Source organism: Aphelocoma coerulescens, chromosome 5, assembly GCF_041296385.1.
Source record: "Aphelocoma coerulescens isolate FSJ_1873_10779 chromosome 5, UR_Acoe_1.0, whole genome shotgun sequence".
NCBI lineage: Eukaryota > Metazoa > Chordata > Aves > Passeriformes > Corvidae > Aphelocoma > Aphelocoma coerulescens.
The window spans coordinates 47305293-47322161 of record NC_091019.1 but is presented as its reverse complement, the minus strand read 5'-3'; the positions used below and the strand labels follow the sequence as shown (position 1 = coordinate 47322161).

Here is a 16869-nt window from a genome sequence, read left to right as displayed (position 1 = left end):
TAAAATGATTTTTTCATCTCTTTCAGTTTCCTTTACCTGTGTGGTACAAGAGTCCTTCTTTTGTATTACAGTTGTGCAGCCATAAAACAGGTTGTAGTACAGAATCTTCCAGAAGAACAATTGGTAGGAACAGTATACATAATGTAAGATGCAAGCATTTCATAAATCAGTTCCCTAAAGCACAGGTTTTGTTATTGGCATTATTTTTGTAAACATGCCATTCCTGTCCCTGCTGCTCTGATGCAGGTTGTAAAGAAATTGTAAACTAAAACGGTATTATTTTTAAAGCTTTCTCTACTTCATTTTCTCCTACTTACAGTAGAGTTGGTCCACTGTGCACTCCCAGAAATGCATCATCATTGATAACTTCAAGGTATTTGTTCTTGTGCAGATAGCTGCAGAAACAAACAAAACAGTGATTTGGAAGTAGTTATTCATAGGTTAGAGTAGATTCCGAGTTTACTTGCCTACACAGATGTACAAAAGCAATATGTATAAAGGCCATCCATTCCAGATGACATATTGAAGCATAATCAGTTACTTCATTTTCTGTGTACCCAAGAAACAAAATACAGACTTTCTATTTTGAAAAGAAATTAAATTCCTCAACGAGTAATTTATTTTGCTTATTTATTTATTTATTATCTTTGTTCCAAATTCTTTTTCTCTCTCTGTCATACACATAAGGGCATGTGCCTACACACTGTATCTTCAAGTACATATGTGTGAGGATGAGGTGAAATAGTTTTGTTTTCTTTCATCAGAATGAGGTATGGGGAATCACATGATGGAACACATAATGAACAAACAGGAAAATAATTTCCTCCATGCTGTGAGTTCAATAAAAGTTTTAAATGCTTTAAAATCTCCATAGTCAAGTGGAGGTTTCCATATACAGGTCAAAAGTTAAGAGCGAAGTTTTGTTATAAGAAGAGCAAGGAAAGAGTTGGATGTTTGGTACCCCATTAAAAACATTTACAAGCTAGCTTGTGATGTAGCTAGTAAGATAAAAAGTGCAATAGGAAGGTGGTCACAACAGATGTCAGAGGGTGTTTGTGAAGTTCACAGAGTCACAGAATATCCTGGGTTGAAAGGGACTCATGAGGATCACCAAAATTTAACTTCTGGCCCTGCAAAAAACAGCCCCAAGAGTCACACCATGTGCCTGAGAGTGTTGTCTAAAAACTTAAACTCTATCAGTGCTTGGGGCTGTGACCACTTCCCTGGGGAGCCTGTTCCAGTGCCCAAATACCCTCTGGGTGAAGGACCTTTTTCTAATATCCAGCCTAAACCTCTCTGACACAGCTTCAGGCCATTCCCTCAGGTCCTGTCATTGGGTACCACAGAGAAGAAATCAGTGTCTTTCTCTTCTCTTTCCCTCCTGAGGAAGTTATAACTGCAATGAGGTCTCCCCTCAGTCTCCTCCAGGTTGAACAGACCGAGTGACCTCAGCTGCTCATCATACGGCTTTCCCCTCAAGGCCCTTCACCATCCTTACAGCTCTCCTTTGGACACTTTCTAATATATCTTTTTTATATTGTGACCAAAACTGCTCACAAGACTCCACATGAGGCCACATCAGTGCAGAACAGAGCAGGACAATCCCCTCCCTTGCCCAGCTGGCAAGCCATGCTGTGGAAAAAATTAAGGAAAGATTCTAATCCTGTCCTGGTTGAAGTCATTGGCAAATTTTTCATAACATTTACTGGATATAAGCTTATATTGATCACCATGGTGAGAAATGAGAAGTAAATGCACTTCATCTGGGTTACACAACAGAAAGTCTTAGGGAGCCAAATAACTCTTCTGGCATGCTATTCATTGGACATCACTCATGCCTTAAGCCTTGTTTCTTACAGAGGAAAATAGCTTACATCACCTTCTCAGCTGTTGTTGTTTGAAATAAGCTTTCATTCTTTATAAATATATGGCATTCTAGGATCACCTGGCATTTGTGTTTTCTGAGAACTGATTTTCATATTCTGTAAATGACACATTATTTTCGTGAACATTGCCTTTAATGTGCAAATTTCCTCATGATTTTGTCTGCAAAATGAATACAAAAATTCAAACCAGAGCAACCAAGTTAAGAATTAATCCAAGATTTCAACATCTAGATTGTAGTGTTGAAGGACACAAAAACCTACTTAACCTAATAAAACCTGTCTGCTTTAGTAGCTAGACACTATTATACAACCAGTTAATTGCTTGTTCAATTTTGAAATATTTTCCCCTGATATTTGAGTACCATAGTGAGTAATAAACCTGAAATATAATAGCTGATTTACATGATAAAAATCTTCAAAGTTACAAATAGAAACAGCTAGAGACTTTGGGAAGTACAGAACCATGTGTTACTAAGGAGGGGCTATGGTGTTAGCTGCCAGTTTTCATATCAATGAGTCAGGCCCATCAGAATGTATAATTTCCTGCTGCTAATTGATTTCAGTTGTTTAAGCCCTTATATTTTGATAGGTACTGCTTTTAAATGGAAAGAATAAGGCTTTGGCAAATACTAATTTGACAAAGAAAGCTTAAGTAGAGTCAGTATGGTTCCTTCTGAAAGTGCCATTAATCCTGTTGTTACTGATAGCTAAATGATGCAGAATGTCATTTAAATTCACTGCAGAAGAGAAAACCACAACAGTGATATCAACATGTCTAAACAAATCTTAGAAGTTTTAGAAATTACATAGTTGATGTGTAGTATCTAGCTGCAGTGGGGACACTAAAATAATCATAATTTTGTAGAGTTGGTGGATGGCAATGAGATACATGAATACCTCAGTACAAACTGTGCAGGAAATCTGTAGTAGTAAGTGCAGAATCTGGAGTAGGAGATGCTGATGTTTTTGTAGTGCTGTGTAAGTAAATGAAGGCCCTTTTTCACGTTTTCAATCCAGTCACATCAGTAAGCCAACTATACTTGTGTCTAACAGAGTCTCTACGGACTCAAGGTCCAGGGGTAAGTGGGAAGAGTATTGGGTTAAGCCTCAACCCCACCAGAAAACACCATGACTGCAGCATGCTGAGTAGGACCTTCTGAGGGCACAAAAAACTAACAGAACATTTCAAGTGCTATGTAAAACAGGACAAGGTCAGGGCATGACAGAGATACTGAGTATTCAGACAGTATCAATGCATGCTTCATAAAGTGACAGACTAGAGAGTCTGCACAAGGAAAAGCAACCTTTTATTTCATCTTGAGTGGCATGCATGCTCTGTTTCAAAATGCTAGTGTCTCAAGTCTGTTTTAGAAGAGCAACCACCAGGTACTGATATTCAGCAACTCTCAAGGACCAAAAATGCTGAAGAAGAAAACACAGTCTCCAAAAAGGAGAAAGATATAGATATATAGATATATATATGTAGGAAACAAAAGTATGAAGGTTACATTATTGAGAACATTCTGGGAGCTCTTTAGGGACACCCATTTTGGAGATACAGAGCAAATATCAAAAGTGAGATTTGTCAAAAGAAAACCAAAATCCTGAATATTCAAAATATTCAACTGAGATGAAAAACTGAATAATAATGTAAGGTCTGAAGATAAATTTACAAAATATTTTATTTTTTCTGGGGGTAAAGGATGTGAATGAAAAATTCTGACCAGCTATTCAACTAATTAATGTATAGTGCCACATACCTTTCTTTAAATGTGAAAGATTTCTGTTTCTCTTTGTTCATAGTACAAGGTCACTCGTGCCATGCCCTATGTTGCAGCTGGACACAGCTTTCTTGGTGGTTTTTAAAGCTGAATTATTTCACTGATTAGGTTTTACTGCAGTCCAGTTTTATCAGCACAGGGAGTGATGGAATAAGAATGAACAGATAGATTAGGCTAAAAGGGAGGTTCTGCAACATTTTCTCACAAAGGATCACTTAGTTAAAAATCAAGTTAAGTTACCAAAGATCCTAGTTGGAACACCTCACAGACTTATGGAATTACGTATTGTATGCACCTTGTTTTCAGCTTCTAGTTTTAAAATAAGGCAGCAGAGAATAAAAAACAAGGAGAAGATTAATATGTTGGACACATATTTCATTATCACTACTATAGTATTAAGTGGGCTCTGAACATGTGGCACGTTAATGTATCTATGCATCCAGCTAGATTATGAAATGGAGGTTAAAGAAAGGGAGAACAGGCAAAAAAGATGCGTTGGTAAGTGAGCAGTACCAAGGATTCATCGTATGATTTTTCCACACAATTGTTTATCTTAACTCTGAGCTGTGCCAAGCATTGTAAATGAACCCTGAAAGTGTATACCAAAGTAAATATATTCTTTTGGAGTTTATTTTTGTAATTAGATTTTGAGATCACACACTTTCTGCTTCAGTAATTTAGATAGTTCTGTAAAAGCTCATCACAAATATATTTTGCCATTCACTGAAAATATCTTTTAAAAACTCTTATTTCCTCACCAATTACCTTACAGAAATAAATACTGGTGCAGCAGCACCACTTTGCAGGAGTGATGCAGTTTATGGACCTTAATGATGGGCTAAGATGAGGGATTCAAGTGTCAGATGAATGCTTTTCAGTAAAAGTGTCATTCAGCCTGTCGTTCCTGGTTTCTTACTCCCCTGCCCTTGTAAAACTTACACAGCAGTACTGTGGTTTGCTGTTAAACACAGATCCTTGTTGGATGACAAGATCATCTAGGTAGTGCTATTATTCAGTGTGATAATGGAAACCATTTATCCATGGTTTTTCACCTATACCTGCATTAATTTTTTTGACCCCCTTTAATTCCATAGGCATTTTAATACTGCAAGAGTGGTAGAAAGGCATAAGGCATAGTAGAAGATAGCCTGTGAGATTACCAAAATGTCTTCTGATTTGTGGATGGAACATGAAGTCTTTGAATAATTTGCCAAAAAATTTATTATTGTTTTTTGTTTTACTCTGTTACTTATTTTTGTCCTTGAGATAATAATTCAAAACCCATTCAAATTTCCCTCACCTTTTTTCTATTAGTTTATTTTTGCTCCTGTTTTTGTTAAGTTCAAAGGCTCTTGGATAAGACCCAGACAAAAACAGGTACTTCCTTCACTGTACAGTGGTAGACAACCAAGAGTTCAAATTATAAATGTCAGATTTGAGAAAATTAAATATTTGCCTCTTGCATTAACTTAATGCTGCTGCTAGAAACAACAAATCTCTAAGCTTGCGCTTACCAAAATTATACTTTATCTTGTCATATGGTAACCAAACTACTTAAGAAAATTAGTTTAGAAATTTTAGTGTAGTCTATCAAAGAGATAAAGGCTTTACCACTGATGTTCAGCTCCCTAGTTTGCTTTATACATCTGGAATAGTGCTTTGCTCCAAGTAAATGTCATATGATTTAATTAGGAGAAAAGTGTTTATTGTAATAAACCATTTTTACTGCTGGTAGATAAACCCATGAACTAGTTTTAGTTTAGCTTTTAGTTTTTTAGCCTAGTTTTAGTTACTCTGCTGGTTGTTTTATTTTTTCTTTTTAGATTTGATTAACTTGTGCATCATAGCCAGTCTCTGGAAGGATTCACTTAGGATTATAAGTCATAGAACATATCAGGTTGGAAGGTACTGATAAGCGTCATGGAGTCCAACTCCCTGGTCCTTGCAGGATGCTGAAAAACAAAAGCATGACTATGACCATCATCCAGATGCAATTTGAACTCTAAGAGTCTTGGTGCTGTGACCACTCCCCTAGGGAGTCTGTTCTCGTGACTGCCCACCCTCTTGGTGAAGAACCTTCTCCTAATGTCTAATCTGAACTTCCCCTGATGCAGGTTCATTTTGTTCTCTTGGGCCCTATTGCTGGTCACCAGAGAGAGGAGATCAGCACCTGCCCCTCCACCGCCTCCCCTGAGGAAGCTGTGGGCTGCTGTGAGATCTCCCCTCAGGCTCCTCTTCTCCAGGCTGAACAAGCCTAGTTACCTCAGCCACTCCTTGTAAGTCTTGCCCTCAAGGCCTTTCACCTTCTTGATTGCTCTCCTTTGGACACACTTTAGGGTTTGATACCCTGCCCATATTATGGCACCGAAAACTGCCCCCAGCACTTGAGGTGAGGTCGCCCCAGTGCAGAGCAGAGCAGGACAATCCCCTCCCTTGCCCAGCTGGTGATGCTGTGCCTGATGAGCCCCAGGACAGGGTTGGCCCTCCTGGCTGCCAGGGCACTGCTGGCTCATGTTCAACTTGTCATCAGCCAGGACTCCCAGATCTTCTTCTATGGGGCTGCTCTCCAGCCTCTCACTTTGTATGTATAACCAGGATTACACTGTGCCAGATGGAAAATCCAGCAATTTTTCTTGTTAAATTGAATATGGTTGGTGATTGCTCTCAAGTCTGTCCAGATCTCTCTGTAAAGCCCTCTACTCTTGACCTTAAAAAATACTTAAATATCCTTAAAGAATACTAATTACAATTTTTTTTCTAAAAGTAAACAAACAGTATCTACAGAAGCTAGTATATGTTGTCTGCTTCTCTACTTCCCAGTTCAACAAAGCAGATGTTTAGGACTCCATATCTTCTAAAACTACATTTTCACTTGATTCTTTAATAATCGTGGAAATTCCAAAGAGGACAGAAGCAATAGCACCTGCCTACTATCAGAGAAGCATAAAGAAAAATTTCTACAAGATAGTGTCCAACCTGTGTTTTGTCAAAATGGAAGAAATGGAAGAACCAACACAGTTCATGTATTGGCTAAGGCTTGGAAAGGTTCTGAGTATTGCTGCATGCAGCTAAGAGGAATTCAGTCAAGACACTGGATTTATTTTGCCATGTTTTATATCTCATGATTTCTGTGGGCACTAGTACAAACATTATGTCATCATGGAAAACTTCCTTTTTCATGTGAAAGTTTAAAGTAACAGAACCAGTGTGAGTAAAATCAGATCTATTTCAGATTTTTGGTTTAACTCAAACCTTTCAGATGTTAAGAAGTCTAGCTAGCTGCTAAGGTAAAATAGGCCGTTTGGAAAGATTAAGACCATGTGAAGGATGCTCTTATGGAATTCTTATAGAATTTAAGCCTAATTTAAAGTACTAAAAATATCTATCCTCATGTCTCTCTGGTTATTTAAGAGCTCATGATGAAGAAATCTCTTTACTCATGAGAGTGACAAACTCTTCAGTCAAGCCTCTGGAGGACAAGAGTAAGCTCTGCCAAAGTGAATGGAGTCTCTAGAACTGATATTTATTCTGTCTTAATGATTGAGGCAGGTGATTTTGAGTATGGTGTAAAAAGGATATTCACTCAGTAAATATTAATTTTTCAGAAAATACAGTAAGAAGTTGCAGGGAAATATGAAATGGTTGATTCATGCTTTTGAGATGTGCATCTCATTTCTAGTATAAGTGGCTAGTTCCTCTGAATTGCTCCCAGCACCTTACAGCACCCTCTTTTTTTGCAGGTAAGAGATACCTATGGAAGAGCTGCTACCATTATCAGTGCTACACTTACTAAAACAAAACAGTATTGTAAAAAAAAAGCATAATTATCTTCCAAATCATCTTAGAAGAGTTCCTGGTCAAACAAAGTTTTACTGTAGCTTCAAACCAGAACAAAACTCACACTGGAATTACTTGCCATGATTTTATTTCTGAGCTATAAATACATATACTAAATGAAAGCACACTGCAAAAGACATTAAGCAATGATATTGTTATTGCTGGCTGAAATTAATATCCTCTCTTTTCTCCTTAAAAGTAATTAAAATTAAATATGTATTTTAGAGCCTCAAATAAGCAGAGAAGTTTGGGTTTTTTCTGCTGAAAGAAGAGAATGACTTGCTACTTACATTGCATCCAGATTTGTCCCATTAAAAGCATGGCCTTGAATACTGGTAAAACCATTATTGTAGAGTTTACTACAGGCAAAAAAAAAAAAAAATTACATTAGTGTATTTTGGGCTGCTTCAATACATGAATACCTAACATCTTATGGATCATTTTTCTTTGCAAGGGCACATTTATGGATGGGTTAATTTTAATCTCTTGAAGAAGCAGTAGTTACTGCGCAAGGTCAAAAAAATGCCCAGAAGCATTCTTGAGTGCACCTGAGTCAAGGATACCATGTGGCAGGTGTGCCATCTTTCACCTCTTTTTACAGCAATGATAGACTAAAACACTTTGCCATAATTTGCCCACCCTTAGGCTAAAAGCAGGGAAGCAAAATCCTGCTAGGATTGATTAAGGAAGGCTAAAGGAACTAACAACTAGCAAAAAAGGTCTGATTTTACTATCAGGCCTGGCTTAAATTTTTAGAATTCATTCTTATCCTCTCTTAGAGCAAAAGGAATTTTTTTTTAGAATTTCTTTAGAATTCATTTGTTTGCATTCTAATGCTCTTCCTCCCAGCTCAGGTCATAACTCACTACAGTAATTTTCACTCCCATCAGCTCTATCTTGTGGCTCACATTGACTGACTGAATTTTATTTAACAATTTTCTTTCAAATATTATTCTTTTGATGTTTGCCATCCATTAGTTTCCATGGTATGTGCCACTTAGGTTGCAAAAAAAGTTAGACACAGTTCTAACCCTGCTGTAGCTTTACAAGAGGAGAACTTTGCAGACTTTCTCCTTTGATTTTTTTCAAATATAACCATTCACTGGCACTAGGGTCATAGAAAAACAAAACCACATTAATCAAGCCAGTTTAAAGAAAAGAGCAGGACTGATTTGGATAGCTGTCAAGGTACAGAATTTATGCAAACTAGAGTATGGATACTGTCTGTCTATGGTGTTTCTTGGCTGCAGACTACTACAGAGTAGGACAGGAATAATTTTTTTATAAACATTTTGCCATATGCATTACCAGAGAGGTAATTGCCTTGTGACTTAAACTGGAAGAACTTACAGGGTTAGAGATTCATTACAAAGCCCGTGGAAAGCATTTGCAGGCACTGAAGTCATATAAGGATTATCTGCAATTTCACTGAAAAAGGAGACAAAATATCACAATCAAACATTTGCCCAACAGAGCATCTCAAGATTAGCTTTGTTATTAATTGTTCTCTGCCTTGATAATAAATGTTTAAAATATAATAAATTTATTTAAATAAATTATTTTAATGTATTTTATCATGATATTAATATCATTTAAATAAATAAAATGTCCATATTTATTATATTATAAATGTAAATTAATTTATTTAAATAAATAAGTTTAAAAGAATACCCTGTTTAGTTACATCTAAGGCCAGAAGATACTTGTAGGATGAAGAATTGAGCATGTTCCAGCATCCAGGACGACAGCTTGTGAGGTACATGGGTTTTGTAGTTCTGGTGAGGTGTGCCAGCCTGTGTGATAATAGTGGCTAATGGCACAGACAGGACCCTGGCCTCATGAGCCAGAGAATTAGCAGAGTGAATAAGCATTAGCTGCAGTGTCAACTGAACGACCCATGTGGCTTCAGAGCCGAAATCCTTCTCTCCAAATTCAGATAAGATATCAGATAACACATTACTCAGGACAGAGGCATTTAAATTTACAGAAGTGCATCTAGCACATCTCTTTCACTAGTAAGTGGAAGAACTTACTGATTCTTCTCACCTCTTGTCCAAAGAAGTGTTTCACTACTCATTTCTTAAATACTTTTTTTACTCCTACTCTGCAGTCTTAATAAATACCATGTATCTTCAGACCAAAATTCTCTTGTAACAAAAGGAAGAAATGAAAACTAAAGAGATTTACTATGACTAAACTGGAGAAAGAAGAGGGAAAAAAAGCTAGTAGAAACAGAGGGCAGAACAAAGTCTCTGATTGCCCTTTCTCTGATTTTTCCTGAATCATATTATAGTCTGTGAAAGTTTGCACAAATTTTTCTTTTTCCAGCTTGTGGATTAGGTACAGCCTAATAAAGTCCATGGGCTGAGAAGTCCTAGCAATTATCCATGTGCCAGAAATAACTTCGTTCCTCTTCTGTGCTACATTTGTGCATATATATGTGCTAACACTGGACAGTGCTACAGCCATTTTCATTCCAAGTAATTTTCACTGATAGGTGGTTTCCACCACAAGTCATTTGAGTTTGACATGTTGCAGATTGGTTCATTTTTCTAGATAAATGTTTACTTGTAAGTTGCTTGACCTCAAAGGCAAATAGTACTATAATGGATGGGTTTTCCCCAGCTATACCTTATGCATTATTTAGAAACCTATTATTTTTCAAAATAATTTTTTTTCTTGATGGAAGAAACAAAAAGTCTTTCACTGAATAGCAATATTTAGAAATATACATCATAGAACTATCTTCCTTGAAAGTACAGGTCTATTCTTTAAAAACTCTGTGTAGCATATAAGACCTATATTTATCTTTTGTTAGTGATCTCTGTCAAAAAAAAAAAAATCAAGGCAGAAGTAGAACAATGTTTGGCTTTCTGCCACTTAGAAAGGCACTGAGTTGGTTGGAAGTAAGAACACAGATGGTTGTATAAACTGCTTTGTTTCATCTAGCCTGTTTAATTCTTGGTTCTCTCTACTATGTACAAGTAGATCTAGCAGAGTTCAATCCAAGCTGAAGCCCTTTCGGTCTTTGAGAAACTCCCTAATAGTTCTTAACATGTAGTTATATCTTACTCAGGGCTCTGAATGACTCAGGTTTCAATCTTGGAGGCCTACAGCCAAGGTGAATCTATGATTTAGAACAAGGCTTATCTCTGGTCTCAGAAGACGCTTGGAAGGGAAGATCTCATTGCTTCCTACACTTTCTAGCAAAACAAGCAGCATTTCTACATTGCTCTGAGGTTCATCTTGCCAGTGGCAGACTATGAATGCAGTGGGAACTGACCCTTCTTGACCAAAAACACCCCTTAGCAGCACTGAAACAAGGCTGCGGTAGATCATCAATCATGTCTTTGCAAGTCACCTTCTAACATAATAGTCCTCATTTTTAATTGCCTTTTGCCTAGCCCATCAAGCATTCAAGCCTCTTCCAGCTGAAAACTGCTACAATATAAAATTTCTAACTCCTCTCTGGGACCAAGAAGTCATCAAGATACTTTTACCTTGTATCAGGCTGCAAGTCTTCATTTGAGCTACTCTTCCTCCTCAACTTGATTACAACCCAGAATTCTAATTTAGATTAAACAGGTGGATGTTGTCTCTTCTTTTTAAATACTGAGAAACACCTGCTATTTTTAGAGTTCAAAGTAGGACTCTTTGTTTCTGAAACGCCTTTAAGGATAATAGTGGGAGACCTCCTTGCCCTTATTTGCATTCCCATTCTCTTTCTTCAAGAAATTGTTCTGCAGTTTGCTTCACCATGCCAGCTCAAAATTGTTAGAAGAATTTTGATAGGATGACTTGATGTTAGCAGGATGTATGCCAGCTCAAGTCCTGTGTGTCACACTATTCTGACTTCAGATTAATTTAGGTATTGGACAGCCATTGCAAAACCAGAAACAAAATAAAAGCAAAGGGCCTGTAGAAGTTGTGTATCGTGAATGTGCTGCGTGTCCATGTCTCGAATTCAGGTCAAACGTATAGTGCTGGGTGACCTGGCATTCTCCAGATTTGGTGCTAATGATCACTGAAGTATCACTTGAGGAAAACTGCTTTGTCAGACTTACATGATATTTTTTTTCAAAACCAGAAACCTTCATTATACATTTTTTTTGTGTTCCAAGGATGGCAATATTCTAACCAGCTGTGAGGACAGATACTTACAGCAAAAAATTCACATCAAATGAATAGATTTTGTTGAGGTCTGGAAATACTTTGAGTCCAGTATTAAAAATACCACTGAAAGAGAGGAGAAACAGAAAGAATTACTGGATCACTGAAAAACAATGAACTATTTAAAGTGTTCAATAGCACAGGATGGTTATTGCATGCTCTCTATAGTCAATCAACTAATTTATAATCAACTGTTCAAAATAGAAGGATACCAGAACAATTTTAAAAATTCAAAATACCAGACTTATGATAAATTATAGAATCTAAAAAATGGAAACACAGACTAAAAAGACAGCTAGGCAGATCTGCTGAGGGAAGTAGCTTGTGAGGTTGATAGGGAGAAAATAATTAAAACTCTGGTTTATTTTAACTTGAGAGATTAAGGCTGCTTCATTTAATAGTCTGGGCCCCTGAATCCTCTATCTTTCATTGAGGCTAAGAGCTGTTCATATAGCCCTAAAAAGGGATACTGTCTTAAAATGTGGAATGCTTAAAGCCCCTTCTTTCTGAACTTCTGTAGAGTGAAAATAACTGAAGAAAATATAGTTCTCAATTTTTCAAAACTATTCTCCTGAATTGGAATTTTTTACTACTTTCCTTTTTATTGCTTTCACATCTATAGGAAAAAACTGGACAAATCTTTCCTCTTTGCCACTGCCCCCACCACACACACACACAGAAGAGGCCTTTATTCCAAATATTACTCAAAATCACAGAAGTTTCTTTAGAAAATCATGGGTATTTTTCAGGATTTCTTTCTGCCCTAGAGGTCATATGAAATCAGGTGTCTATATGTGTGCTTTTCACATTTGACTGACAGGTATGCTTTAAAACCCTGTATAAATGCCTCGTAAATACTAAAGATGTGTATATATTTGTTGTGTCCCTTCTTCCCACTATTTCCTACAAAAATAGAGTAAGGCAGCACTTCTAAGAAAAAAAGCTAGCTGTGGAATTTTGCCAAGGAACACTAGTGTATTGTAGATATTTAATGGATAAGACAAATGGGAAAACTACTGAAGAAATTGTGAACATGTTTTCCTTTCTCACAAAAGTAGTAAGAGTTCCAACCCCTACCCTTGCTGGCTTTCTGTCATTAGAATAAAGCAGCAGGCAAAAACATGGCAATCAATTCCAAAATTAAATGCAAACTAACAAAACTGCTATAATGTAAAGAGTCATCTGTGAGATTTAAGTGCTAATTTGTTACAGGTACTAAATACTTACAGATATTTCAAAAGCGGGAGGTTCTTAAAGGCATCTGGATCTATGTAATCCAAGTTTCTAAGATTTCGAATTTCACTGTAAAAAGGGAGGAACACTGACAATTAATATTTCATTATCACAACAGAAATCAGCAATGTTAAAATGAAATTTCAGGGACCTAATTCCTGCAATAAGCTTTTTGTACTGGCCAGCACTAGCTCAAGACCAGAGCAATCTTACAATGATGCATTATCATCTGGATAGATGCCATCCTGGGGACTGGCCTGTTGAGGCAAGTAAGAAGTATCTAAGATTTGATTATGGATCCTTTGTCTACATGGTCCTAAAATCAAAACAAATACCCTGTGGTAATGGCTATTACTTTGAACATGGTAAGGGTTTTGTGTCTGCAAAGTTGAGTAAAAAGAAAAGTAAAATCTTCAGGATTTATAATAATCCTATCAAGTTACAACCATCTATGCACCTTATTATTTTATGTGCTATTTTTCTGCTTACTATCTTCATGTGTCTGACAGTATTCTGTATTATTTTTTCCTGTCTCTTTTACAGAACTCATCGAGAGATGGCTCAGTCACTTAAATTAACTTTGTTCTGAGACTTGAAATGGACCCACCATTCACTACATAGCCATGTGCAGCAGTATAGAGGACAGCGTATCTCTTTGCTATACAATGAGGCAAGACACAACACAAACTTCATTCCTTACATCTTCTGTCCACAGTTACGTCTTTAAATACTTCTACCCAGGAGACAGCTTGGTCTGCAAATGGCTTTTTAGTCTGCACATGATGAAAAAACAGCCTGATCACAGCTGTGGCCATGATGGTGCTTTCTGTGGGTGTGTTGGTGGGGCTGCTGCCCCTCCAGCCACCACCATCATTGGAGCGGTGGTGGTGATGACTCTTCCTCATTTTTCTGAAATATTTGTCTCTTCCCTTAATGCAATTCCCCTCAATCTTTCTTAATCCTCTATTTTCTAGCAGATTTATTTCTTTTTTTATCTATAACAACAGCCAGCAGTCTGGCTGCACCAGTCAGACTGTGTCAAAATTCTCAGTATTGAGGTAGATTCAATAGACCTACCAATTTTCATCTTTTATTAAAAAAGCCCTCCTCCATCACACATAGACATTTCATTTCCTGGACTCTTTACTGTTTCCAGAAGGATATGGATGGTTTTGCATGTTTGCTTCTATTTCTTTACCTTAAATCAGCTCTGGACACTGGTCTCATAACACTGCTGAGATAACTCTCAGCCTTTCTTAAAATAGGAACCATATAGAAAGAATGGTGCCAGGCTTCCTCCTGATACTAGCAGTGGAGCAATGGGCCTGAAGAAAACATTTCTGGCTACTTATATAGAGAAATTTGATAAAGATGACAGATTTAGATGGCACAGTGGTGAAGGTTATGTCGGTAGTGTTCCAGCCTTAAGTCAGTCGAAGAAGTGCTGCTACTGGACAGAAACCCAATGGGCAGAAACCAGTAGTATTTAATTTACCATGGCCTAACTGTGCCAAGTAACCTATATAATATAAGAATCAGGAAATTGGGATTTAAGACTACCTCTACCTCTGGAATTGCTTTAATACAATAAAATCAACCCAGACAAGTTGTCTAAGAAATAGAAGTGGGAAAAAGAGACAGGAGTTAGTAGATAAATCACTGTGTAGACACTGGTACAAAAGCTTCAACCTCTCCATATATTGTTGTACTAACAAAATGGTTCTGCTTCACCCTTCAAGTCATCAGTTTTCACTCTGTTTACTAAAACCCTGCAGGGAAATGAGGATTTACCTTTTACTTGCATGTTAAACTCATGTCATTAATAGCTATAGTACTGCTACTGTAGTGCTGCATTCAACTATTCTTCACATCTGTTAGCTACTTTGAACTGTAGCTGTGTTTCTGTATTTAAAAGAAATCCTCTCAGTGTTGGTTTCTTGCTTCTCTCCAGTTATTTTATTAGTTATGTAGCTATCACATTCCCAACAGTGGAATTAGCTTCATAAACATTAACTGACATGTTTTTTCCATCACTGACTGCTTTCAGAATGTTGGACTCGTGAGCTTCCTGGCCTTCTACTCCTCTGTGGACCAAGTATATTCCAGGGAAAGAGAGTCTTCAGTTCAGCCTTTAGCCTGGAAATGGATAATGCATTGGAGTATCATAGAATCATCAGGTTTTGGCTTGTTGCTATTCATAGTATTCTGCATAAATTATTTGGATGAGGGTACTGAAAATAAGAATTCGAAATTAGCAGATTGTACTAAAATTAAAAGAGCAAAATAATGTAATGAGATACGATTTTGATTTATTAAGTAATTGGGCCATGAGAGGACATTTGCTGAATAAAAAAGGCAAATGAAGAACTAATTAATCTCAGAATAAAGTATTTTAAACAGCCAGATGAGACACTCAGCACAATAATGAGAGAAAATCCTAAATAATGTGAGTGAGGGAGTCAATATGATTCAACTAAATGTTGGGAAAAGGTTTATGTCCCAGCTGTTAAATTTTCTTGAACTGGTGGTGTTGGGATTAAAAAAGAAGTATGCTTTAATATATACTGTATTTATAGTTGCATTTCACACTACACTTTGTATTACAGAGGTGTAAAGCCCAAAAGGAGGAAAAGGGCCATTGTGGAGCAGACAGACAGGCTTAGAAGTGTCTAGTCAAAATAGATGAGAGAGGTATAAAAATAAAAGCTGGTTTGACAAAAGTGAATGTTACACTTAAGAAAAAAAATGAGGACGGGAGTCAAATTTTCCCTACTTCTAGTCCAGTCAAATGTGCCTTCTGCATTTGACTGGCCTGAATATGTGGCCTCTTACTTTATCTGCATGAAAAAGAGGAAGATCTTGTGTGCCCTGGATATATTTAGGCAACACCAAGATGACCATGACACACAGCTAAAGTGCAAAGAGTAGATTCATTCCATCATCTCACTGGCTGGAGGATTCAAAAAAAGTGAGCAGAGACACAGAGACTGCTAGGCTTGTGTTAGCAGGGACACAACACAGTGAGGCCTGACTCCTGCCTTACATATCAAAGTGGGCCTGGAACATGTGCAAACCTTCCCCAGGCTGTGTTTTACAATCTCCGCACTTCTTATCTCCTTTCCCTGCTTACAAAGAGGCCCCAAGCCTATAGGAAGAATGCTTTTAATTCTTTCACAATTTTATGTTATCTTGTCAGAAAATTTTACTTCTTTAGTAGGCAAAAAACAACCAAAACAAACACAAATATGTAATTCTCGCACACTGTTTTCTGACATCTCCCTGGTGCAAGATTGGTCTCTGAATGAAAACAATTCTAATCCAATTTATGTTTCTCTCTTCTTGCCAATCTTCTATTTTTCAACCCTTTCCTCCCCACAGATCTTCAAATTCATTTCCATTCATGAACAGTGCTGCTGTCCCTGTTTTAAACACTCAAACATCATTAGTCTTAGAGTTCTGGAAGGAATTCCTCCCTAAATCACAGATTTAAAGGATATCTATTGCTCCATTGATATTGGAGCCTATGAAGTTAAGCCTGTAAGGAGGAAAGATATTTGAATCATTTTGATCTCATCAGTTAACAGGACAAACTGGATTTTACAATTTCTTTCACAGTAATCAGCCATGCGTAATACACTCAAAGGCGCATAAATGTTATATGATCCTAATTTTCAAACTGTAATCAAAAGACTGCTGTGGTGTAAATATTAATCCCAAAAGGTCCATAGAGATAGAAGAACAAGTTGATTATCAGTAAATTCATTAAGCAGGACTTGCACTTATATAATTTATCTATTATGAATTGGTGAGTTGAAAAGATTGAAACTTCTGAATTTAAAAAGCTATGGCTCTTTGAAAAGGAGCTCTAGGAAAACTATTAGTAGTTTTCACTGCCTAAAATGCAGATAAAGCCAAAGAGTGTACTTGTAAATGCCTAGTAAGCTAGTTTCCAGATATCTAAG

The 16869-nt window shown here is 37.0% G+C and overlaps 1 protein-coding gene across 3 annotated transcripts in view; it reads right to left on the bottom strand.

Annotated features, from left to right (window-relative positions):
* The window catches only part of TSHR (thyroid stimulating hormone receptor), a 58812-nt gene that overhangs the window by 12494 nt on the left and 29449 nt on the right, over window positions 1-16869 (bottom strand). For all 3 annotated transcript variants that reach the window (XM_069018016.1, XM_069018017.1, XM_069018019.1), the window contains 5 exons: window positions 12902-12976; window positions 11666-11740; window positions 8855-8932; window positions 7795-7863; window positions 318-395 (listed from right to left, as the gene is read on the bottom strand). In XM_069018016.1, the coding sequence (XP_068874117.1) occupies window positions 318-395; window positions 7795-7863; window positions 8855-8932; window positions 11666-11740; window positions 12902-12976 (375 nt within the window). The remainder of the gene's footprint in view (window positions 1-317; window positions 396-7794; window positions 7864-8854; window positions 8933-11665; window positions 11741-12901; window positions 12977-16869) is intronic.